The following is a 23,752-nucleotide window of genomic DNA, read 5'->3' as shown; positions in this document are numbered from 1 at the left end:
ATAGCGGCGACGGCAGTCAGATCAAAGGGCGTGGAAATGGCCATCATGACGTGACTATTAAGGGATTAGCGCAGGATCAAGAGATCCGAACCATGACAACATAATTGAAGACTGACAAGGCTTTAGATCGGCGCCGGAGATAGCGAGCGCTCCCGCCGCGAGCGAGCTGCCTATTGGTGGTTCGCGTTTGGGTCGACCGCGGGGCCGCCGACCCTGGCCCTATATATAGGGCTAGAAAGCGCGCCGCGCCAGATATACATATACCTGGAGAGAGAAGAGATACGTCTGTGTGTGTATGCGTCAGTGGTACGATAGTTGTACAAGAGGACGCGTTGGTTGCGAGAAGTCGGCTTAGAATACGTGGTTTGCAGTACTGGTTGCAGTATTGCCGTATTCCGAAGAGTCGAATTGGGAAGTGTGGACGAACCGAGTCGAAGTGCAAGGAAGGACGATCGAGCGAGAGACTCGTGGGTACCTTATTGAAGGGCATTCGACTTACCGTTAGGAACAACGGTAGTAGCTCGGGTATTCGTACACTTCGAGCGTGCAGTCGCAACGTACAGAGTTAGCGGAGTTAGGGAACCGGAAGACGTCCGCGAAGGAGATCGCCATCGACGAGAGTTTTTGGACCCCGATCGCTGCCCACGCCGTGGAAGATACACCTAATCCACTCTTTATTATACAGTCCACTCACTTATCGGCCGGACAAACGAACGTCTGGTCTATTCATACCTGAACGTCAGATTACTGTCGCTAGTCTGACTCTAACAACCTATTAATTTAATTTTCGACTTTTGAGATTACAGTAATCAAATTGTACTTTAATTCTTTATTGATTCAGAGAACTACAGTAAGTACGGTTTTAAAAAACAGGAAAATTTTACTTGTTTTGCATTGTAAAAAAGAAGAATGGATCCTGTGAATCGTATTATATTAAAGTTGCAACGAAATCCTGCTTTTTTTGAAACTTTTCTTCGTTCACTGACGGAATCTCGTTTTACAAATGCAAGCACGGTTGATCAAAGCCAAAAGTTGAGTCAGCAAATGCTTGCTGAAGACAAGCGAATGCTTAGTCGATTGAAAGAAAAAACTCGTGAATTGAAGCAGATTTTAACAAAAGATATGTTTTATTCTCTGCAAGCTGCCGTTAATACGTACGACATTTTTCGTAAGTTTCTTTACTTTTAGAGATAACTCAAGTAAAAATCTGAAGAAGTTTTTTGCAGATTTTTGTAATTGGTATGGAAATTCAACGAGAGGCTTTTCTCAAAAAGATATACAAAATGTATACGATGCTCGAAGAATTGTGAATGCTGTTGTTGCTATTAGAATGGAAAAGATCACTTCAGTTAAAGGAAAAGTAAAGTTTTACTTGCAGTGTAGTTTCCATACTATGTAGAGTGTTTTTAGATTAGATTGCTTGGAATATTGTGTAGATGTGGTCGTAAATTGGTTAATCTTATACGCCTGTTTACATCTCGAATACAGATGTTGCACATTTTGCAAATTTCAACTTGTCTTTGTCAGGCTTTACTTATACATGATTTAATTTTAAAATATTTTGATGTTTGTCGAACATCTCCATTTCCAGAAATTATCCTCCCTGACGATATTCTAGCTCGGTTTTTTCAAACAGTTGTTTTGGATTTGAAACAAGTAAGAAATTTAGGGATTGTAATTTTGTGTATCACGGAAGCTGAATTTGCAGAAGCAACTCAAAATTTCAAGTTTGCTAGAAAGGAAATTGAAAAGTAGATTTTACGAAAATGAAATTTATTAAATTTTGAAGTAACATATTTTAGAATGTTTTTCATGCGACACAGACAAGCAAGCTTTTCAAAGAATAGTTGGCAATCATGTTGCAACTGTTAATGTATGTCGTATCAGATGTATGATGTTTTCCATCTCCATTTCAAGAAAACACTATCTTATTAGAAAGCAGGTCATGTTCACACTTTGAGTGGTTATCGAATGGACAGCCTGAACTGTGACAATGTAGTGCTTGAAATATTTGGTCACCTGAAGATGATAGACTATCGTCTCGCATGTTTAGAGGTGAACTGTTTAATTTTAGCACTTGAAATTGGAAAGAAATTATCAAATAATAAGGTTTGATTAATTTGTCAATAAATTTCATTGTGCTTTTGTAGAACAAAATAGCTGAGAAGGCATCACAAGCAAACTTGTCTGCCAAAGGTTGGGATGACATCGAAGAGCTAGTGGAATCGAATCAGAACATGCAATCGAGAAAAGTAAAAGAATTTGAAAATTGGTTAGTCCTAATATTATCGATGCATTAATTTTTTAATTTGTTATTTTTTAGGATATCAGTTAAGTTATCGGATGACTTGTTGAAACAGAAGGCCCAAGAGCTGGTCGCCTTTTGTGATCATTTGGCAGAAGAATTTCTAGAAAATGAAAAATAATGTGTATAATCTTTTTGCAGAATAGAAAGTTAAAGTTATTATTGCAAAACTGTTTTTGTTATTGTTAAATTTTTTTAGTATTTATTTGAAAATCAAATTCGAATTCAAATATACAATGGATGAAAAATAGAACGATAATGGCATCGTGTGCTAACAATTCTAGTAACTTTTGAATCTTTGACTAGAAAGATTTGTGAAAAATGGCACCTGCTGCCTTGATGCAATTGTGAAAATGTTATATAAATATGAAAAGCCAGGTGGATTTTCAATATTTCTTTTTACATTGTCATCCCATAGTTGTAATGTCGACTGTGTTGACTGCCATGATTACTGTAGTATTGAGAAGGTGAGTGTTTTGAATAGTCCACCGGCTTTGCAGAGGAAACTAAAAGTATGTGAATTGTTAAACGGTCTGCAGAGTAGACGAAAAGTTCAAATTGTTAATTATCTACATACTGGAAGATGGGTATTTATTCATTCTTGCATACTGATTGTCACCGGGGTGATAAGTACCATAATTATTTGGATAAGTTGCTGGGTAGCGTTGAGTCCTGCTGTAGGGATAGGGAGCAGATAGACCTGGATACATATGAACACTGTCAGCTATTACAGACCTTGCCTAAATAAAATAAAAATTCCTCATCTCGTCGACAATTCATCAAGTTTTACCTTATAATTTGTTCCTTTCTCTTCGGCTCGCATAGATTGAAATTTGGCCGTGACAATTAAAATAAGCGATATCTGAAAAATAATAAGTAAAATTATGCTTAGTCTGGAATAAGTGAAATTAATTGAAAGATTAATTTTAATTAAATCAATGTATAAAGTAATCCCAAATCAAAAACTGATTCAAAAAATGAATACTGTAAATGTTTCCTTGCATTCCTTACACTTACAGTAGGCATTCATTTTAATTTTCAAATCAACTGAGTGTACCGGTTTTTTAGTCCGCTGATTATTTATTATTTTTTTATCATTACAAGTTTAATAAATTTATTGGTAAGTGGATATTCCTTATAATATATACTTGTTCATTCTAGAGTGAAATTATGTTGTTAATCGTTTCTTCCATAAAATTGCCAGTGCTGTACAATGAGGTAATATTTTAACACGTATTATGGTCTAATTTAAGAGGTGAAACAAGCTTGGCTAGGGATGAGTCGAATTTCTCAAATATTCAGCAGTCACAGAACGTATAATTCGCATAGTATAACAATAAATTCACTTGAAACATCTTATAATGCTTATTCAAGTTTGTTAAGTACGTCTACTGAAAGTGGAAATTCAACCGTAAAAAGTTGTAAGGATGAACTGCACAAGTGGTTTATTTGTTATTTTATGCTTACATGTTTTCAGCAACGTCTTTGCTCTCTATACCTGCTGAAGAAAAAATTGTCATCTGCGCAAGCCGTATTTACAACGAAGAGACAATTGTAAGAAAGTTTTTGACTTTTCTAATAATTGTCAGTTAAAAAATGTTTAGCCAGAATTTTAAATTTTGCATTGAAGATAAACAAAATCAAGAAAATTTTGTTCTGTAAGATGTAATTCATCATTTCAGAAATATCTTCGAAGGTTTTGCTACATGTATAATGCAGACTTTTCGCCAGAGTGGACCGATTCTGTAACTCATTTGATCGTTGGTTGTGGTGAGCATTTTTCTGTTTTTCGATTTATTAGAAATTTCAGTCAACTTTGATTTAAATTGAAATGCAGAAGCCAAATCAGATCGATTATGTAGAAAAACGCTGAAACTTTTACAAGCCCTTATAGCTGAAAAATGGGTCCTCTCGGAATTTTGGATTGTGCAATCTGTGAATAAAGGGAAATTGCTTCCACCGGTATAAAAGTTGTTAATAGATTGATTAGAAATAAATTTTTATCATCGCACTATTTCAGGAAAATTTTGAAATAACAAATGTTTTAAATTCAGAAGTTGAGGAAAATTTTTCACACATGTCTACAATTTGCAGAAATGTGAATAATAATATTATATATGAAGTTGCTGGGAAAGTTAGTTGTCGAAGTTACCGTGTGAACAGGTTACCTCCTTTTAACGATTTGCATTTCTTCTGCTGTGGGCCATTCACTGATATTTCAAAAGGTGGGATTATTAATTCTCATTTTATGTATTTTTGTTTATAAAAATTTCAAATTTAAATAATTTATTTTCAGCTGCCATTTGCAATTTAGTGACCACTGGAGGTGGTATTGTACACAAAAACATTAATGATCTACTTCGCAAGAAAGCAACCTGTCAGAATTGTTTTATCATTGCAAGTTGTCGAAATATAAATTTTGGAATTTTGAATAAATTTACAGGTTAAAATTCATTGCATTCTTTCATTATGGCAATTCTGATTTTAGTTCATTCTAGAGATTTATATTCGCTATCGCATTGTTACTCTCGATGTAAGTTACATTTACAGATGTATAGCGCGTTACAAATTGCTTTCGATTAAACCATACTTACTAATGAATCGTCGTGATAAGTAGGCATTTTTTTAGTAATGATGAAAAGTCTGGAATTTAATAAATAAATTTAAATTTTAGAAATTATACGGAAGAGAATAAAATGAAAATGTTGGACTGTACTCTAGCTGGTTAATGGTGAACGAAGGAAATTTTTTTGGTTGTCATTAAAACGCGTAATGATTGAATGAAAATTATTTGTTGTTTAAGTTGTTTTTTTCAAATCCTGCTCCTGTTTACGAAAAATATGATGCAATACGTGAATGAAATTGATGTTATTCTACTTTGTTTGGAAATTTCTGTCATCGGCATACATTCTGATCAGAGGCATGTATTTAATTTCAGTCAGATGACCACAATTCGACGGAAATTCCCATTTTCAAATTAACATCGATACTCCACGCCTTGACCCGGTTATAAAGCAAGTTTTTTACCCTCTGTATGAGTCATAAATCGATTTGCTAGTTTTTCCAAATATCTTTATTATATAACATTTATTGCACTTTGTTCAAGAATTCCAGCTGTCAGGAGTATTTTAATTGGATACAAATTTTCTCTTCATGTGAAATACTGTGATACTGTTTTCATCGATTTGACTCAGATGAGATTCAGTATCAAATTTCATTATTCATTACTTTATGCATAACAATAGACTAGTTTGAATTGACAATTGATAATGTCTAGTGAATAGGGTAGTGCTTTGATGAAAGCAAGGTCGAATTGAGCATCACTCAAATTTGGAATAAATAAATGCAAATCACCAACAATGGTATAATTTGAAAAAGATTTAAAATGTCCCTCATTATTAGTCGATGCAAATGAATTTGTCAAAATGAAGATATCATCAAAATTGGAAATTTTAAATCAACAACTTTATGGTCTATTTACTATTGCTCTCAGGTTGACTGTTGTTGTGGGCAAAATGTCTACCTTCACAGAAACACCAGTGTAACAACAACTTTTATAATAATCAAAATTATTAAGACATGTGTTTCATTGTTAACATTTTACATTGCAATGTCTCAATTCGAAAACAACGACGTATTGGAATTTCTAACGAGTTTTTCTTATATTGTATGTAGAAAAACGTACGTTCAGCAAGTGAATTTAATGATTTTTAATGCTAATGGATTTTTCCTGCTCCCTTTCCATTTTATATATTGTTTTTGTTGTGGAGAAAATTGGCAAATTCAAATTGTATCTAGTTTATGCAAAATGTGTTGGAATTACATTTAAAGTGAAAAGTGCGGTTGAAAATTTCAACGACTGTATGATGAGAAGGAAAACTGGTGAAGAGAAGTATCATCGGTTCAAATGTATGACACTGGCGTTGTGAAAGCAATTGCCGAGCGAAGTTTAAATGTAAGAAAAAAAACACGCCCCGTTATGTTTAAAATGGATGGAATAGTAAAGCAAAAGTCTACTGGAAAAACCGGTTTCAAACAAAGCACACTGTACCGTTGTTTTGAGAAAATCAAGTTCAATATTCATGATTCACTGGGAAAAAAAACAGATTAACTTACGTGAAACAGTTGAAGTCCGAGAAAAAATATGCCAACAGCAATTTTTCGCACATCGCCCTAAAATATGTGCAATTTGTTAAAAAGAAAAGAATATAACAGCTAGTATGAACTGGACTGACTGCTGACAAAACAAAGATCAAAATGCAAGAGATGAACCCGCGAACTACGTCGAGTGATACCATTCCAATCCACGGCAACAGTAGCCAAGAAATGTTCTAATTGTTAAATCAGAATGCATGATGTTAATGAAGAGAAACAAAATGAGAAATTAATTGTACACATGTATATACCGTGCAAATACCAATTAGAAGTAATACTGTAGCCACGAGTATTGCCAAGAAAATTAATATGTTTATCAGTAAAACAGGATATCGAACTGAAAATGTAAAATTTCAAATAGAAAAAGAAGAGATGATGAAAAATTTGTTTTTGTTTTTGTCTAAATTCACCTCCAACTCCATATTTCAACTCTTCAGTGTACAAACCGAGCGTGTCGAAGTATGGGTCCACAAGAACGACAGTGTTGTCATCAATGGAAACTTTGGCCAGTGCAATAGTGGACGGCTGAGGATCAGGGATATTGTTATTGATTCGCCATATGCTCCAAGAAGCCAAGCCGAGGAATAAAATGTAAATAAACTAAACAAATAAAAGCTCAAATAAGAGCAAATGAATGAATGACATGAAGGCAGTTTTCTACCAAACTGTACAAAGCAACTAACAAAGTTGCGATGTTCAATCCACAGCAGCAGCAATATTTAATCCTGACTTCGACTTTGGCCATGGAAAAATATTCACACGCGCAGAAAATTGAATATCACACCACTTTCAGTTTTTTGTTCAATTGAAATGAGTGATCGAGTGAATGAATTTTTTCAATTGAATTTAATTGTAAAAATTTGGCAGTTTTGTACTCATCTGCTGGTGTTGGTGTTGTTGTTATCGTCGTCGTTTTTGATTATGCTGCTTCTTCTATGACAACAGAGAATGGGAAGCGAGAAGGCAGAAATTGGCCTGAAATGACAAGCAGCGGCGGTTCAGTTGGGAAACTGGGCAGAACATTTGTCCGCTTTTGGGGGCCAGCCAAGCGGTCATGTCGCCCAAGGCTTTTTTCGATACCGGGACAAAATTTAGGTCAACTGTACAAAACTTGATTTTACCAAAATACAGTTGACTGTCACTGACAAGTACAACAATGGAATTCAACAGAACCGCTGGTGTGATTCAGATTGGTCCTTTATTTTCAAGAAGATTTCACACGACGGAAAGCCTGTGTCCCTCTCCACGTACACTTCAACAAGCACTCACGTCCACCTTCGTCGAGAATCAAGTTGAAGCCAATTTTCCACCGGACCCATTTAAATTTCAGCCTCACAACAACGTAATCATTTCTATTTTATCAAAAGCAGCAAACAAAATTGGCAAAAAAAAAACTTTTTTCAATTTCAATTTTTTACTCCAAAACATTTTCATTTGCATGAACTTCGTTTGGATTTCGTTTTTTTTATCAAAATAAAAATACTTCATTCGCTTTTGATTATAATTTATTTTGCAAAACTTTTGGCATGTTTCTTCTTCTTCTTCTTCAATACTTGACAAATAAATGAACAAAAATAAAATTACTTCTGAAAAAATGAAGAAAGTGGAAAAAATTAATTCGTTTACAAACAAATTTTCTTGATTCTTATCGTACAAATTTCCATGCAAAAAAAACGTTCCAAATTATTACTAGAAAATTATTACCAGTTGATGTTTTTCCTTTTCGTTTTTTATTTTCGAAATAAAACATTTCTGTTTGAGCAAAAAATGTTTCCATTATTATTTTTCTTCCTTATTTGCAAATGATAAGCAATTTTTAATATTTTGCATGCCGGTAATAACTGCAACGTGCTGCCATTGTTGGTCGGCGGATTTGAATCCGTTTCAAGACTATCACGTCGGTCAGTGCAATTTATAGTGACCTTATGACCTCGTTCGTTTTTCGCCGAAGATATACAAAATAACATACAACAACGCAACAGATTAAAGCAGTAATTCCCAAAATGTATCCCTTGATGGCAGTGGAAGGCTGAAAAATAAAGAAGCATATGGAGGTTAGCAGGGGGGGAGAGATTTGAACACAGTATATTTTATGCTTTGTGTTTATATTGATATTTGTTCAGTAGTGATTTTGGGAATATTGATTGATGTTTTGTGTTTACATTTATCTGTAGTATGACTCTCTGCATTCATCTTCTTCGCTCATATTTATATTTGCGGTGGTGAACTGAATGCGCGTTTTGTTCACCGGAGTTAATTTGGCAGTTGTTGGTTCATGCAGTTGTGTCTTTGGCTTTTATCTGAGCAGCCTCAGTGTCCATCTATCTGATTTCGACATATCACCAAAGTTGTGACAACTATACGATGTTGTCGCTGTTGTTCAGAGTTTGAGAAAAACAGGGGAATCAAATGACATCTGGTCAAAGTTGTTGTTCCTGCCAAAAGCAAATTTGCATAGATTCTAATCTAATCATTAGAAGATACTGAGAAAAGATTTCTCAAAAGAGAATAATTTAGTGAACGCAACTATTTACCACATTTGTGTTAGTTGATCGTTGTTACTCAGTAAAAGTAGTTGTACCCAGTGTTAGACATAAGGTTATTAATTTTTTTTGCTGACACAACCATGGGAGACACAAAAAAGAAATGCCGACAGTCTAACATCGAGTATCTAAAGTACGGCTTTATTCCTTCACCTGAAAACACGCCTGAATGCCCACTTAAAACCAATGTACCTGATTAGTGAAAAAGTGTTTTTTTTAATGAAGCAATAAAACCTCCAGGATTACCTGAACATTTCAGAAAAGTTCACGAAAACAAGGCATAAAAAGATTTGTATTATTTTCAATCACTTCGAGGCAAATTTCATGCGCGAACAACTTTAACAACTATGTTCTCTTCTGCGACACAGAATGTGAGCCTTCTACAACGTCTCTCTACTGATTGCCAAAACTGGTAAGCCACATACTCCTGACGATAAATTAATCCTCCCGGCCGTTAGTGAGGATGTGCATACCGTGTTGCACAAGCTGGCAATGGACATGATCAAGAAAATTCCTTCCAGCAATACTACAGTGCAACGCTGAATTGATGTGGCAGATGCGTTGTGCAATTTTTTGAAGAGTGCACAGTTTTTGTTACAGATGGATGAATCAACTTTGCCAAGGAATGAAGCTTTACTATTTGTTAGCTCACTTACTTTCGATTTATGAAAGAAGCAAAATTAAACGAAGAGATATTGTTTGCCAGGCTATTGGAAACAGACACGACAGGGCGATCGATATTTCTTGTCGTTGAAAAATTTTTTTAAAGAAAAAAAGAGGAATATTTTTTTCTTTAAATTTAAATTTTCTTTTATATAGTAAGAATTTGCTAACGGTTGCAACAGATGGCGCTCCGGCAATGGTAGACTGCCACCGTAAATTCTATTCATTGCGCAACTGAAAAATTCAGCGACGGATGTACTGGCGGTGCATTGCGTAATTCACCGACAACATCTAGTCGCAAAACGCCTTACTGAACGTTTGCATTGCTCTTTTGGATACACCATTGCGGCAATAAACAAAATCAGAAGCATTCTTTTAAATGACAGATTATTCAGCCAGTTGTGCGAACAAAATGACGAAGAATTCAATCGCCTGCTCATTTACACTGAAGTCCGGTGGTTGTTTAAGTCGTTTTTTGTGATCTTTCTCAAATAATTTTGGAATTCTTTGATTACAAAGAACCTTCACTGAGAGAGCTTGGAAAAGTTCAAAAGTGACATAGCCTATAGAAATGGAACTGAAAACTTATTTCAAAATCCAGTTCTTTCTTTTATATAGTAAAAATTTACTTTAATTTAAAATTTTAATAATTAAATGAATGATTGTTGAAGATTCGTTAGCTGATCTGTGTTGTTATGTATATCCAGATAGCAGCTGTAAAACTTGCAAATACAAACACAGCAGTCACAGAGAGTATTTAAAGAAACACAAAAAGAAACGACTGAGAGGACTAAGTTTATTAACAGACCAGGAATACATTATGTATATCTCACTCACGCACACGCGTATCTATATATATCCACGGATGATTACAGTATATCGAATATCAGGTTTCAACATTCAATAGTAATAGATTTCGTTGTAGATCCGTTGGCTCTATTTCAACACCCCCTCTGAGCTGACTGGATCTACATTCATACCCAGCATTTGTCGGTATCGTGGATAACGACGATCAGAAACAAAGTGAAGAAGGAAAAAGGGAGAGAAGGAGAGAATCGCGTGCGTGCAAGTAACGCGTTCAGATCAATGATGACGTAATAATAACAAATTCAAATATCGGGTATACTGTATGTCAGGACACTCAGGTACATGCTGTACTGAGAGCTCTATAGTCGGCATTTTAAATGTCGTGGATCAGAGAGTAAATATGTCAGCATATCTGCTGGTTGTTTATCAGAAGGTGTGTATTCAACACTGACTACACCTTGTTCTTGCTCAGTTCGTATGAAGTGGTAGCGTATATCAATATGCTTTGTCCATCTGTGATGTTGTGGATTCTTTGTCAAGAACGCTGCACCTTGATTATCACTGAAAAGAAGAGTTGGAATTACCTGATTCCTTCCCAAATCCATTAACAGTTGGCGAATCCATTTCACTTCCTTAACACCTTCAGTTAATGCCATGTATTCAGCTTCTACCGATCGTCGTCGATCGTGAGTCGATAGTGCGATCGTCTTTTGCACTCTTGATGACCACGCGACAGGTCCATTACAGAATGTCATAATGTATCCGACGGTTGATCGGCGATTATCTGCATCTCCAGCCCAATCACTGTCACAAAAAGCAATTAGTTGATGCTGATTTTCCATCGAGGGAATTCCAATTTTGTCTCTATTCAAATTCGAACAGTATACCAGTTTTAGATATTTAGTCCCATTTATATAACGGAAAATTCGTTTTACTGCTTTCCAGTGACTTAGTCCTGGATTTTCAGCAAACAGAGCGACTTTCGATACTTCAAAGGAAATGTCCGGTCGGGTGCAGTTAATTCAGAAAAATTAGAGATCCAACGGCAGCTCGATATGGTATCAGTTGCATCTGATTTCTTTCATCGTCAGTTGATGGCGCCATATCTTTTGACAGTTTTATTGAAGGATCCCCCAGAGTTGCAACTGACTTACAGCTTCCCATCTTGAATTTCAGTAGTACCCTCTTGATGTAATTCTTCTGTCCGATGGCTATAGTACTTTTACTGCGGTCCCGATAAATCTCTAAGCCAACAAAATTAGAAGGAACTCCGATAGTAATTTCAAATTCAGCATCCAGTTTCTTGACTAGTTCTTTGAGAACTGTCAGACTCCAACAACAGAGAAGGCCATCGTCTACATACAATCTGAGAACGATGCGACACTCAGCTCCAGGTGCTGATACATAGAGGCAGGAGTCTGCTGCTGCTCGCTGTAAATTTAACGTGAGCAGAAAATCATTCAACCGCTTGTTCCAAGCTCTCGGTGCTTGTTTCAGTCCGTACAGAGCTCGCTGGAGCTTGCATACTCGTCCTGATCCATCATTAAAACACGGTGGCTGTTCCATAAAAATAATCTCATCAATTTTTCCATGAAGGAATGCTGTTTTTACGTCAAACTGCAGTATTTCCAGATCCTCATCAGCAGCTATGGCCAAAAGTGTTCGAACTGATTCATATAGAACTACGGGTGCAAATGTTTCGAAATAGTCAATTTCAGCTCGTTGACTATACCCTTTTGCCACAAGTCGAGCTTTGTATTTACTGACCTCTCCATCTGAATTTGTCTTACTTTTAAAAACCTACTTACATTGTACTGTCTTCCGGTCAGCTGGCAGGTCAGTTAAGATCCAGGTATTATTCATGTGAAGGGCGCTGATTTCTTCAAGTATTGCCTCCTTCCACTTCTCAGCGTTTGCTCCTTCCAAAGCTTCTTCTTCCGTCAAAGGATCCGCCGCAGCAAGCACTGCTGTCCTATCCGTTGATTTTGAGCGAAGTTCCATTTTACGGGGATTGCTGATCACCTTTATCTTGTTTCTGCTTCCGGACGGTCGTCCAGGCCCCCTCTTCTCTGTCTTGTCATCTGTGATGTCCTCTTCGAGAAAATCATCTTCATCCTTATCTGCAGTCTGCATCCAGCTATCTTCTTCTCCATCAATAAGCACCAGTCTCTTCTGAAGAGACTCGTTAAATTTGACATCCGTCACTTTATCCACTCGATGCTTATTAGTATCATCAAAAACTCTAAACATTTTGTTACTCGGTCCATAGCCAACAAAAATAACTTTCTGGCTCTTCGATCGAATTTCTTTCGATGCTGGTCAGGAATTTGTACATATGCATCACAGATAAAAATCTGCAAATGCTCAACAGTTGGTCGCTTTCCAAATCATTTTTCATACTGTTTTTGTTGTTTCTTTCCGATTTGGGATGCGATTCAAGAGATAGGCAGCAGTATGTACTGCTTCAGCCCAGAGACACCTTGGCAAATTTCTCACATGCAGCAGCGACCTTGCCTATTCAACAAGTGTTCTGTTTTCTCTTTCGGCCATCCCATTACACTTAGGAGTATAAGGCGGGCTCTTTTTATGCACAATTTTCTTCTCTGTGAGAAGGTTATCAAATTCTCTGTTGGCAAATTCAGTCGCTCCGTCTGTTCGAATCGTTTGCACGCCACGTCCAGTTTCTTGCTTGATTTCATGCAGAGCAATCTTGAGGCATCGTAGGACCTCGTCCTTTGTTTTCATAAAGTAAACCTTGCGGTATCCTGATGACTCATCTTGGAAGCAGATGAAATAACGATTACCACCAACCGATGGATGGATAAAAGGTCCACAGACATCCGCATGAAGTATCTCTCCAGGAACAGATTGTCATCGTTCAGTGACTTCTTTATGGGGCTTTCGTGTCATTGAACCAAAAACGCACCCCTCGCAAAAGAACTTTTCTTCTGCTGTCCCACGCAGCCCGTCAACAAGGTTCCGTTGCATCATAGTTTTGATTTTCTCAACACTGATGTGTCCAAGTCGTTGATGCCAAAGTTCGAACGAGTGTTTCCCCTTCTGTGAACATTGCAGACATCGAGGTGTTGTCTGATAATCGACGGATTAATAGAGTATACAGATCTCCATCTTTGTATCCAACCAGTTCTGTTCTATTATTCATCACCAAACGGATGTTGTAGTTGTCTATCATGATTTTGTATCCACGAGCAGCTGCAGCCCCAAGGCTAAACAAACAGCTAGACCCAAACTCTGGAACGTAGAGAACGTCATTGAGTACAGACGCAATCCACTGCTTTCCATTGAACACTTCGACATCTATAGTTCCAATTCCAACAGCATATATCATTTTGTCGTTCCCAATCCGCACTCCTTGTGGCTCAATAATCTCTAATGTTGAGAACCAATGTCGGTTCCTGGTAATGTGCTTGAACGCTCCAGAATCAGCGAGCCATCCGTCATTGGGCTCCTGACGAATATCTAACCATGAGTGTGCGACGATTCCTGTTCTATTCAGTGATTTGGTTCTGTCTTTGTGTCGAAGAATTCAATTTCCTTTGACTTCAGCACTCACTGCGAATGTCCCCCTTTTTCTTACAATTCCAACATTCAGTATTTCCCTTCTTAGAATTCTCGTTGGGTTCTTTTGAGGTTGTTCTCTTTCCAACTAAGGCTTCTCCGATGGACACCGCTTGCATAGAACGACAAAGTTGATCTGATTCACAGGAAAGCAACTGGGAAGTCAAATCCGAAAGAGTGACAGTTTTCGGTGCTGAAAGTCTGCAAGACTGCCGAAAGGAGTCAAAATCAGAAGGAAGACACTGGATAACTTTCCCGATGATTATTTCATCATCTAACTCGATTTGAAGTGACTGCATCTTGTTGAGGATGACATTTAGTCCAGCAATAAACGAAGCAATGTTCATTCCAGGTTATACATACGCGTGAAATTCTGACAAAACCAAGAGCTTACTGCTTACCGTTGCCTGTTCCTTGATTCTGACAATGCAGTTCATCATCTCTTTAGACGTCTTGCATGAACGGATGAATGCGTGATGAAAATCATCCAACAATCGCGAGATGATGCTACGGGCAAGAGCATCCCTCTTTTTCCAAGCCTTGATCTCACTCTCATCTTTTGGTGGACAAATTGTCTCTCCGCTGACAACATCAAGACAGTCCCTTGCATCCAGAACAGCTTCAATTTCAAACTTCCATCGAGAGTAATTCTCTCCGTTAAGCTGAATCAGCACTTATCAGATTCCATGTCTTGTGTTGATAATTTCAGGATTCAGCAGTGTTAAGATTTGCTCAGCGTTTCCTCGTGCACGTTGTCTCAGTAGACTCTAAATTGCAAACAACGTCGACAAACAACAAACACACTTCAAATGAATCCGCTGCCTAACACGCAAAACACAAATGATCTTTTACAGTTTAGCTTAAAACATAGTTGCGCAGAGGAAGCGTGATGGGTCCATAACCTGTTGAAGATTCGTTAGCTAATTTGTGTTATTATTTAAATCCAGATAGCAGCCGTAAGACTAGCAAAACGCAGCAGCCACAGAGAGTATTTAAAGAAACAGGAAGAAACGATTGAGAGGACTAAGTTTATTAACAGACAAGGAATACGTATATGTCTCACCCACGCACACGCGTATCTATATATATTGTAACGGGCCGCTCCCTCGAGCATGCTCGTCCGCTTCTTCCACCGTATTATTTGTGCGTCCGTCGCTATTTGGCGATGGGCCGGTATTGACCGGCGCGTTTCCTTTCCTTTCTGTCTCACGCTTTCCCGATGGCATTGCGACAATCAAACGACAAACAATGAGTATATACTTTATTAAACAATCAAAGGCAAGGACCGATGACGATGATATACCGAAACGCTTCCCTGGCTACTTGCCAACTGCCACCTATACATGTAAACAACTGATACCGTACTCCTCCTCTGATCTTCATGTCTAATTCTTCATACGGTAGCTTTATCTTTCCTCCTCTTCGTTTTCTGCAGGAATAAAGTCGTTAACTCGGTTCACGTCCGCTACAATATCCACGGGTGATTACAGTATATCGAATATCAGGTTTCAATATTCAGTACTAATAGATTTCGTTGTAGATTTTTTTGTAGCGAACATGGACCGAACTAACGAAACTATTCCTGCAGAAAGCGAAGAGAAGGAAAACTAAAGTTGCCGTAGGAAGAAATGGACATGAAGATCGGAGGCGGATTACGGTAGCCTACGGTGGAGTTGGCAAGTGGCGAAGGAAGCGTTTTCGATTTATCATCGTCGTCGGCCCTTATTGATTGTTTAATAAAGTATAAACTCATTGTTTGTCGTTTGATTGTCGCTATGCCATCAGGAAAGCGCGAGACGGAAATGCACCGGTTAATACCGGCCCGTCGCCAAATAGCGTCGGACGCACCAATAATCTGGTGGAAGAAGCGGACGAGCATGCTCCAGGGAGCGGCTCGTTACACGCTGGCCCTATTTCAACAATGATAATTATAATTAAATAATTCGTTGCAAAGATTAATTGAACCTGATTGCATTTTACTGTAGTGCAACATGTCATTACCTATATTTAACTTTAAAGCTAAATATTTGAATGTATATCGTATTAATGTGGAAGTAAACAGCATCAGAAAAGAATATGGAAGTGAAGAATATGAATAACTCCAAGTAAAAATAAATTTTGAATTGTATTTCGTGTGTGAAGGAATCTTAATGACAAAACAAAATGAAATAATTGATGCTAAAAATTGTAAACAGTGATAAAATGAGAAGAACAGTAATATAGCAAGATGTTAAATTCTTGTTTTCTTTAAATATATTCCACCTTTATTTATGCTATATATATATATTATATATGTTGGCGACACAATTATCCCAACTGGCAGTGGACTGTATTCTTATTGATTTTCAGACGCGCAGTTCAGATTGACTCACAGCAAAGCCGAAGAGCGGGTCGACACAAGGAAAACAATCACAAATTAATATTCAAACTTTATTGTGATTCAGGACGAGACAGACTCGATTCCAACGAAGTGATGGTCACACGTTCAGATCGTAGCTTCGTCTGCGATAATCACACTTCACTTGATCGCACGCTCGCACTGGTTTCGTTTTTAACCTCGTCAACAACGACTAACTGTTGATCTTCAGGTACTGGGATTACTGTACCTCCCGTTTCCAACAGCCTCTCCCCCGATGGACAAAGTCCATCAATCCGCTCCTGGTTCCAGCAACACCAGCGAACGCACCGACCTGGTTACCAGGCCGCGAGCCGTTCGGAGCTTGGCTGATCGAGCCATACCATCGCGTGAACAAAACAGCTCCACGATTCCTTCGGTGGGGATTTATTGCTGCGGTTCGGCGTCTGCCTCAGCTGGACCTGCAATTAGCAACGCCGCCGTACAGCAAAGGTTGTTACACTACTGCCCCCTTTACTATGAGCACGTCCCGTGCTCGTCCATCGGGTCATGTATGAAGTCCCGCATCCAGGGGGGTCTCTGGGTCTTCCTCTTTTCCCGTGGTTTTTGCTGTCCTTCCCCAGGCTGCCGCGAGCCGTGGTACGGCTTCAGCCGGTCGAAATGAACCACTAGTCTCTGCCTTCTACCCTTCATCTCCTTCACCCGGTCATCGACCTCCGGTTGACGGTCGATCTTCTTCCACTTGCCACGAACATTGAGGGACACCACATACCCTTCCGTTCACCGTTTCCACAGGTGGCGCATCAACAGTTGTTGGTGCCGCCAACGTCTTCCAAGATGCTTGGCGCCCGTTCCGCTGGGCGTTTCTCCAGAGGAGGTTGGAAGCGCGTCAAATTCTCTCCCAATGAGGAAGTACGCCGGGGTGAGTGGAGCACACTCACTGAATGCACCTACAGGCCAACTCGTTCTGAAACTGTTCAGCGCGCTTGCCGACGAAAAGCGAGAGGATGAATGCGTCTGCCTGCTTGAATGTTCGGAGGTTATCCGACTGGATCACTTCCGGGGTGCCTCTCCTGGCCACAAAGCGGCGGAACGCGGCGAGAAAACTCGTGGTCGTCATGTCGGGAACGATCTCAATGTGCACTGCGCGAGTTACCATGCAAGTGAAGAGGCAGATGTAAACTTTCTTCACACCGCGATCTTCTCCCCGTACATGAAACGGCCCGGCGAAGTCCAATCCCAACTGACAGAACGGAAACGTAGGTTCCACTCTTGCGACCGGGAGTTCACTCATCAATGGACAGAACGGACGTCCGTCTTGCCGTGTGCAGATGATGCAGGCTCTGATGCATCTTTTTACTGCCTGGCGTCCACGAATCACCCAAATAAGGTCTTCGCAATGCCGCAAGGGTCTGGTTCACACCCGCGTGAAACTCGGACTCGTGGGTTCGTCGCACGATGAGCACCACAATCGTTCCGTCAGGGGGAAGTAACAACGGGTGTTTATGATACCACGGCAACGCTGCGTTGGTTAGTCGACCTCCAACGCGCAGGAGTCCTTCCATATCCACAAACGGGGAGAGTGAAGCGAATTGACTGCTCTTCGGCCACTCAGTGGAACCGGATCCAATTCGTGAATCGGGAAGGCTCCGGCTTGGACTTCTCTCATCCATCTCTTCTCTGCCTCTTGCAACTCCAAGAGCGTGAGTGAGCTGCTCCCTCTTCGTTCACCTCGGGGTCTTCTCGCTTGGTCTACCCATCGCCAACAATATGCGGTAACACGAAGTAGCTTCTCCATTCGGCTGTACCTAGTTGGATCGATCGCCATTTGTAGCCCTTGCGCTGGCAACGTGGTGGTCAGCACAACAGTCGTCCCTCCGTTCAGGGTCCATTCCCCTGACTTCCTCCGGGGTGACAACGACGCTCAACCGTGGCCATTCACTCTTGGGTTGCTGCAACCAGTCGGGCCCATTCCACCACAAGTGCTCTTTCAGGAGTCTTTCCAAAGTACAACCTCGACTCAGTCGATCGGCTGGGTTGTCCGCTGTTGGAACATATCTCCATTGGCTCGGCTCAGTGAGTGGGATTATCTCTTGCACACGGTTCGCTACAAATGTCTTCCACTTTCGTGGATCTCCTTTGATCCAACTTAGGGCGACAGAACTATCACTCCAACAAACTTGCTTGTCGGTCGAGAAGCCCATTTCCTTCGTGATGTACGCCTTCAATCGAGTCGCAAGCAAGGACGCAATCAATTCCAGACGCGGAAGACTCAGGCGTTTGATGGGCCCCACACGAGCTTTGGCGAGGACTTGAGGCACTCCATCACTTGCTTGCGTAAGCAGATACGCTACCGCTCCGTATGCCGCTTCAGAGGCGTCTCCATACACATGCAACTCAGATCTGCCCACTTGATCCCGGTGAACAGGGACCAACGCGCACTGGACCCGCACGGCAGATAGTCGTTCCAGCTCATCTTTCCAGCTAATCCACTTACCGTTGATCTCAGCCGGTAATGGATCGTCCCATTCGATCCCGGTGAACCAAAGAGCCTGGAACAGCTTCTTTGCTCGGATGCTGTACGGAGCTACTCATCCCAATGGATCGAAAACTTTGGCCGCTAGGCTTACCAATTGACGTTTGGTATCGTGCCGTTCAAGAGGGATCTCTGCTGGAGGCACGAAAGTCAGAACATCAAGCTGGCGATTCCAGTATAGTCCGAGGGTCTTCCAAAGTTGGCTTGTTTCTAGCGGCGGCGACGTTACTTCCACAGGCAAGTCGGAGAGAGCTGCAGGGTCGTTACTGGACCATTTCTTCATAGCAAAGTCTCCACTCTTCATGAGGTTGCATAGCTTCCGGATTAAAGTCCGGGCCTGCCCAATCCGGTCACAGCTCGTTGCAAGGTCGTCCACATACATATCTGACAAAAGCTTGCCAGCCAATGCCTTGACCTTGCCATGACTTTGAGCATGGTGTCAGATCACTCTCATCGCCAGGAATGGGGAACAAAAGAGACCAAAACCAACCCGAGTCAAGCGATAAATCCTGGCAGGGCTCTTCGAGCCTGCCGCTTGCCAGAGAAATCGGCACACGTCACGATCCTCTGGCCGAAGGCCTATCTGCAGGTACATCTTTTCGATGTCAGCCTGGATCCCAATTCTGGAACGACGAAACCGGAGCAATATCGCGACCAAATCGGGCTGTAATTTCGGTCCAGGTTCAAAACAGCGATTCAGAGATGCGCCATTCATCTCCGCTGAGCCGTCGAAAACCACACGGCATTTCGCTTTCCCCGGGCTGTCTTGGTACACCGCGTGGTGTGGCAAATACCACGTCCTGCCAATGGGGCCGCTTTCGTCTGGAACCTCTTCTGCCCAACCTTGATCGAGATAGGATTGGATGACGTCAGCGTATTCACGCTCCTTATCCGGATCCCGCGCCAGTCGATGTCTTAAAGATCTGAGTCTTCTCTTCGCCATTTCCAATTTGTTTGGAAGTGGCGAGGCGCCTGGCTTCCACAACAGGCCGACTGAATATCTCTGTCCATCAAAGCTGACTGATTCTTCAAACCGAGTCAGCGCTGGCTCAGCCTTCGCGTCTTCAGTCGCTGGAAGAATTCCAAGCTCTCAAGAGTCGACTCAGACGATCTTCTGTCTGAGCGAGGAGGGTGGTTTCCTCGCGATCGACTGCTTGCCGCGTTGTTGGTCCACACACAATCCATCCAAAGATGGTCTCAATCGCTACAGGATCATTAGGACCGCCTCTTCTCACGCCTTGACCAAGCACTTGGAAATAAACATCGAGTCCAATAATGCTGTCAATCTGAACTCGGCCGGGTGTTATCTCATTTGACGGGAGCGATGGAATCTTATCCTTGCAAAACCAAGGCGTCGGTGTGGCAACGAGGTCATCGCAGAGACTCGGCAGACTGAGGGCGGTCAATTCAATTCCCTCCTTGAATGGCTCCAAACCTTTAGGTGGAATAGGGGTGAGACGGAATTGCACACGACGAACATCAGCGATTCTCACGTGAAGACCATTCACGCCTTTCACTGTCATAGCTCTCGGTGGGCCCTGTAAATCCAACTCGTCCGCAACATCGCTCCGGATAAGCGATCGCTCTGATCCGCTATCCAGCAAACAGTTGACCAGCTTCGTCCTTCCTTTCTCTCCGTGCGCCATCGTACGCACGACTGGCAACCTGATTGTGGTCTAACCTTCAGTTGAGGAGAGATGGATCCCGACAGGGGAGGTTCCTTCCCCAGATCCATCTTCGACCTTCTCATTCTGATTCCTAGAGAGCGAGGCCTTTGCTTCAGTGGAATCGGTTCCGTGGCTGCACGCAGCTGATGTAGCTTGCTTGGTGGGAGCCTTGCCTGCAGGGACAGCGTCTCCCGCCAATAGAGGATTCCAAAACTGATTGGACTTCCTCTTCTGGCATCTTTCCCTGCGATGTCCTTGAGCCAGGCAAACAAAGCAAAGCTTCAGCCGCATTGCCCAATGCCGTCTCTGCTGAACCGAATAACTTCGGAACCGTGGGCAACGGTCCGCCAGATGATCCCCCTTGCAGACGGCACATCCGCGGTCAGATTCCATCTGAACAGCTGCGGTAGTGAAACGAAGGTCAGACTTCCGGGCATTGAGGTGAGGCTCCTGTTGATGCCCTTTCGTTGGGGCCTTTGTTCTGCTTCCGATGTCAGTATCCTTTATCCTAGCTTGTTCAAACAAGAAAGCTAAAATACGTCCGAATGTATCTCGTCGTCTTTCTTGTCCTTGATAAAGGTTTTCCATTCAGTCACCGTTCCAGACGGGAGTTTCCTCTTCAGTGTTGGCAAGATGACGTGAAAACCACTCAGACCGCAGCTGACATCTTTGCCCAAGGCCTTCAGCTCGAGGAAGTGCCGGTTCAAATCGTCGTGGAGCCTGGTCAACTCCCCTGCTCCTTCGTTTGAACACGCCTTCACATTCATCGCACTCAGAACGTGACTCTCCACCACGTCTGGGAGTCGATAAAATCGGGTCTTCAGAGTCTGCACTACTTCCGGGAAGTTCTCGGCACAAATGGTAACACCTTCTATTGCCTTCAGAGCTGAACCAGATAGACACGATTTCAAGTGGAGAAACTTTGTGATGTCGCTGAGACCTTCCCTGATGTGTACTACTCTCGAACTGATCCCAAAATGATTTGAATTGCAGAATACCGCCGTCGAACTTTGGCAAGGGCACACGCGGTGGTTTTACTTGCTCTGCGACGGGCGTCAAGTTTGCGGTCTGCCTCGGATTCACCGCTGGTCCATTTCCCTTCTCCTTCAAGAAGATACCAACGTGGTTGCGTGTCTCAAATATCTCAATAGACAATTCGTGCCATTCACGAAGTGTGGCCTCCAGCGCTTCTCCATCTGGGAGCGCGTCTTCCAATGCCACTTGAGCTCGGCGAGCTTCAGCATATTGTGCATCTAATGCACTCAAGGCATTCGTGACCGCTATTTAAGTTGAATCCGTCTCAAGCTGATTCAACACTTGAAAGATGGCATCCCGCAGGCGCCTCTGTTTGACCTGCTGACGTCGCTTCGTCGTCTCCAACTTCATCTCGTGGAATAAAAACCAAAATTTTCAGATTACGGCCTCCCGGCTCGTGGCACCAAGAAATGTTGTAATTTCTCTTTACAATCCGATTCTCAAGTTCGTCCCGCAATATTCGATATTACGGGAGATCCAAAAATAACGGAGGCGGCTGATCTCGCTCAGGCAAGCTAATGCTCTTTGCGCAACAGCGAACAAAATACTGAATATGGAACTTTATTCCAACGATTGAAGTGAATACAGAATATAATAACTGCAAAACAAATGGATAGCTCGGATAATAACACACAACGCTAAGAATAAACGGGAACTCTGCCGCATACCAACACGACACACAAGACTACGTTATCACTCGCGCTCACTCTCTCTCCTTTGCTGATTACGTCATCACGACCGCCAGCGCATCGGTTACGGTAGCAGATATGGATCTTCAGGCTCAAGCGGAGTTCTCAACAAGTATCATTCTTAAATTAAATCATGCTGAGTGTATTTTATGAAACTTACAAAGCGATATTTGTTTCACTGTTGATCATTGTTGATTTTTTTATTTTGGTTTTCCTAATGTACGCTGAAAATTTTATTTTGGCATATACGCGAATAATTATGAAATTGGACTTGAAGATCGGGGGTGGAGTACGGTAGTACGGATGTACGTCTGCGGAGTCGTGGCTGTGCTGTCGGAGAAGCTTGCGGTAACACATCGTCGTCGGTTCTTGCTTGCGGTTGCCAATAAAAAGTATACTTGCTGCCTGTTGTTTGATTGCTACTATGCCATCAGGAAAGCGCGAACCAGAAAGAAAGGGAAGCCCGACTGTCAATAGCGGCCCGGCACCGAATAGCGACGAACCTGCCAATAACACGGTGGAGGAAGTAAAGGAACCTGCTCGAGGGAGCGGCTCGTTACATTGGAGGCCTCTCCGGGAACTGACGCCATCGGTGTACCGGGGTGCCTACTATTGCCCGCTCCTCCCCTGCTTTTCGTCCGGTGATGGACTCCGTTGAGTGACTGGAGAGGCTACAAGACTTTCTGTGCGTCAGCAGGGTTTCGCTCTCTGACCACGAAGATAATCATCCTGCTGCTGTGGTAAGTCGGGATCGATTGGGACGACCCGCTGCCACCGGAAGCGAGTGCGCAGGGGCAGACTTGGAAGGTGGTGTTACCGGGCCTCTCCATGATAGTTGTTGAGCGAGCTCTCGTCCAAGTCTCATTCGAGGACATCACCAGGATGGAATTGCATGGATTCGCAGACGCTTCTGGGAAGGCGTACGGTAAAGTAGTGTATCTCCGGCTGACGCACAGCGATGGAAGAGTCGAGGTTCGCCTGGTGGTGGCGAAGTCACGAGTCGCCCTGATCAAATGCTTGAGCTTGCCGCGTTTGGAACTCATGGCAGCTCTCCTGTACGCACGGTTGCTGGCATACGTCCATCGAGAGCTGGCAATGAACGTCGAACGGTGCGTCCACTGGAGCGACAGCACCATCACTCTGTGTTGGATCAAGAGCGACCCCGGACGGTGAAAGCCCTTCGTGGCCAACAGAGTGCGAGAGATCCAACAACTGTCCTCTCCGGATAGTTGGAGACATTGCCCGACGGATAAGAACCCAGCTAACCTGCTCAGCAGGGGGTTAGCCTCATTGACTCTCGTCTGAAACCCTCTGGTGGTTTGGGCCAAGGTGGCTTCTGTCGGCAGAAGCAACGTGGTCGGACTTGAAGGTCAAAGGAGGACAGGATCGTACGGAAGTGGAGAAGGTGTGCGAAAGT

General features: G+C 41.9%; 17 protein-coding genes across 17 annotated transcripts; 10 read left to right on the top strand and 7 right to left on the bottom strand.

Annotated features, from left to right (window-relative positions):
* Positions 1-76: 76 nt before the first annotated feature.
* On the bottom strand, positions 77-895 carry Tsp_09944 (hypothetical protein). Its single transcript, XM_003370685.1, is given in 5 exon segments — positions 77-264; positions 284-475; positions 500-662; positions 749-764; positions 885-895. 5 exon segments carry the CDS (start codon positions 893-895, stop codon positions 77-79), a joined length of 570 nt encoding a protein of 189 aa, XP_003370733.1.
* A 14-nt stretch (positions 896-909) lies between these two features.
* On the top strand, positions 910-1,872 carry Tsp_09943 (conserved hypothetical protein). The gene is made up of 4 exons (XM_003370684.1): positions 910-1,168; positions 1,227-1,360; positions 1,411-1,727; positions 1,803-1,872. The coding sequence occupies exons 1-4, from the start codon at positions 910-912 to the stop codon at positions 1,870-1,872; spliced, it is 780 nt and encodes a 259-aa protein (XP_003370732.1).
* Positions 1,873-1,971: 99 nt separating this feature from the next.
* Tsp_09942 (conserved hypothetical protein) lies at positions 1,972-2,426 on the top strand. Its single transcript, XM_003370683.1, has 3 exons — positions 1,972-2,109; positions 2,151-2,272; positions 2,324-2,426. Exons 1-3 carry the CDS (start codon positions 1,972-1,974, stop codon positions 2,424-2,426), a joined length of 363 nt encoding a protein of 120 aa, XP_003370731.1.
* Positions 2,427-2,658: 232 nt separating this feature from the next.
* Positions 2,659-5,034, top strand: Tsp_09941 (putative BRCA1 C Terminus (BRCT) domain protein). Its single transcript, XM_003370682.1, has 9 exons — positions 2,659-2,836; positions 3,559-3,678; positions 3,783-3,859; positions 3,988-4,075; positions 4,143-4,267; positions 4,326-4,530; positions 4,602-4,748; positions 4,804-4,918; positions 4,980-5,034. The coding sequence occupies exons 1-9, from the start codon at positions 2,659-2,661 to the stop codon at positions 5,032-5,034; spliced, it is 1,110 nt and encodes a 369-aa protein (XP_003370730.1).
* A 696-nt stretch (positions 5,035-5,730) lies between these two features.
* Tsp_09940 (conserved hypothetical protein) lies at positions 5,731-6,234 on the top strand. The gene is made up of 3 exons (XM_003370681.1): positions 5,731-5,844; positions 5,883-5,972; positions 6,076-6,234. Exons 1-3 carry the CDS (start codon positions 5,731-5,733, stop codon positions 6,232-6,234), a joined length of 363 nt encoding a protein of 120 aa, XP_003370729.1.
* Positions 6,235-6,412: 178 nt separating this feature from the next.
* Positions 6,413-7,205, bottom strand: Tsp_09939 (conserved hypothetical protein). The gene is made up of 5 exons (XM_003370680.1): positions 7,104-7,205; positions 6,871-7,060; positions 6,723-6,797; positions 6,578-6,636; positions 6,413-6,478 (listed from the first exon to the last, which is right to left on the bottom strand). The coding sequence occupies exons 1-5, from the start codon at positions 7,203-7,205 to the stop codon at positions 6,413-6,415; spliced, it is 492 nt and encodes a 163-aa protein (XP_003370728.1).
* A 65-nt stretch (positions 7,206-7,270) lies between these two features.
* On the top strand, positions 7,271-7,756 carry Tsp_09938 (hypothetical protein). Its single transcript, XM_003370679.1, has 3 exons — positions 7,271-7,274; positions 7,328-7,461; positions 7,592-7,756. Exons 1-3 carry the CDS (start codon positions 7,271-7,273, stop codon positions 7,754-7,756), a joined length of 303 nt encoding a protein of 100 aa, XP_003370727.1.
* A 2,289-nt stretch (positions 7,757-10,045) lies between these two features.
* On the top strand, positions 10,046-10,672 carry Tsp_09937 (hypothetical protein). Its single transcript, XM_003370678.1, has 3 exons — positions 10,046-10,136; positions 10,338-10,540; positions 10,592-10,672. The coding sequence occupies exons 1-3, from the start codon at positions 10,046-10,048 to the stop codon at positions 10,670-10,672; spliced, it is 375 nt and encodes a 124-aa protein (XP_003370726.1).
* Positions 10,673-10,832: 160 nt separating this feature from the next.
* Positions 10,833-12,723, bottom strand: Tsp_09936 (reverse transcriptase family protein). Its single transcript, XM_003370677.1, has 3 exons — positions 12,282-12,723; positions 11,628-12,248; positions 10,833-11,461 (listed from the first exon to the last, which is right to left on the bottom strand). The coding sequence occupies exons 1-3, from the start codon at positions 12,721-12,723 to the stop codon at positions 10,833-10,835; spliced, it is 1,692 nt and encodes a 563-aa protein (XP_003370725.1).
* A 264-nt stretch (positions 12,724-12,987) lies between these two features.
* Positions 12,988-13,348, bottom strand: Tsp_09935 (putative MSP domain protein). Its single transcript, XM_003370676.1, has 2 exons — positions 13,285-13,348; positions 12,988-13,250 (listed from the first exon to the last, which is right to left on the bottom strand). Exons 1-2 carry the CDS (start codon positions 13,346-13,348, stop codon positions 12,988-12,990), a joined length of 327 nt encoding a protein of 108 aa, XP_003370724.1.
* Positions 13,349-13,477: 129 nt separating this feature from the next.
* Positions 13,478-15,278, bottom strand: Tsp_09934 (putative MSP domain protein). Its single transcript, XM_003370675.1, has 4 exons — positions 15,186-15,278; positions 14,454-14,714; positions 14,048-14,345; positions 13,478-13,977 (listed from the first exon to the last, which is right to left on the bottom strand). Exons 1-4 carry the CDS (start codon positions 15,276-15,278, stop codon positions 13,478-13,480), a joined length of 1,152 nt encoding a protein of 383 aa, XP_003370723.1.
* A 22-nt stretch (positions 15,279-15,300) lies between these two features.
* Positions 15,301-15,781, top strand: Tsp_09933 (putative MSP domain protein). The gene is made up of 2 exons (XM_003370674.1): positions 15,301-15,435; positions 15,605-15,781. The coding sequence occupies exons 1-2, from the start codon at positions 15,301-15,303 to the stop codon at positions 15,779-15,781; spliced, it is 312 nt and encodes a 103-aa protein (XP_003370722.1).
* A 347-nt stretch (positions 15,782-16,128) lies between these two features.
* On the top strand, positions 16,129-17,166 carry Tsp_09932 (hypothetical protein). Its single transcript, XM_003370673.1, has 4 exons — positions 16,129-16,157; positions 16,402-16,599; positions 16,641-16,959; positions 17,032-17,166. The coding sequence occupies exons 1-4, from the start codon at positions 16,129-16,131 to the stop codon at positions 17,164-17,166; spliced, it is 681 nt and encodes a 226-aa protein (XP_003370721.1).
* A 22-nt stretch (positions 17,167-17,188) lies between these two features.
* Tsp_09931 (conserved hypothetical protein) lies at positions 17,189-18,081 on the bottom strand. Its single transcript, XM_003370672.1, has 2 exons — positions 17,699-18,081; positions 17,189-17,375 (listed from the first exon to the last, which is right to left on the bottom strand). Exons 1-2 carry the CDS (start codon positions 18,079-18,081, stop codon positions 17,189-17,191), a joined length of 570 nt encoding a protein of 189 aa, XP_003370720.1.
* A 135-nt stretch (positions 18,082-18,216) lies between these two features.
* Positions 18,217-21,199, bottom strand: Tsp_09930 (Pao retrotransposon peptidase superfamily). The gene is made up of 4 exons (XM_003370671.1): positions 20,935-21,199; positions 20,053-20,601; positions 19,435-20,015; positions 18,217-18,960 (listed from the first exon to the last, which is right to left on the bottom strand). Exons 1-4 carry the CDS (start codon positions 21,197-21,199, stop codon positions 18,217-18,219), a joined length of 2,139 nt encoding a protein of 712 aa, XP_003370719.1.
* Positions 21,200-21,469: 270 nt separating this feature from the next.
* Tsp_09929 (hypothetical protein) lies at positions 21,470-22,165 on the top strand. The gene is made up of 3 exons (XM_003370670.1): positions 21,470-21,561; positions 21,605-21,783; positions 22,026-22,165. Exons 1-3 carry the CDS (start codon positions 21,470-21,472, stop codon positions 22,163-22,165), a joined length of 411 nt encoding a protein of 136 aa, XP_003370718.1.
* Positions 22,166-23,163: 998 nt separating this feature from the next.
* Positions 23,164-23,508, top strand: Tsp_09928 (putative MSP domain protein). The gene has a single exon (XM_003370669.1). It carries the CDS (start codon positions 23,164-23,166, stop codon positions 23,506-23,508), a length of 345 nt encoding a protein of 114 aa, XP_003370717.1.
* The last annotated feature ends 244 nt before the right edge of the window (positions 23,509-23,752 follow it).

The sequence above is a fragment of the Trichinella spiralis genome (assembly GCF_000181795.1).
Source record: "Trichinella spiralis strain ISS 195 chromosome Unknown Scfld610, whole genome shotgun sequence".
In the NCBI taxonomy this organism is placed as follows: Eukaryota; Metazoa; Nematoda; class Enoplea; order Trichinellida; family Trichinellidae; genus Trichinella; species Trichinella spiralis.
This window is presented reverse-complemented; position numbering and strand designations above follow the sequence as displayed.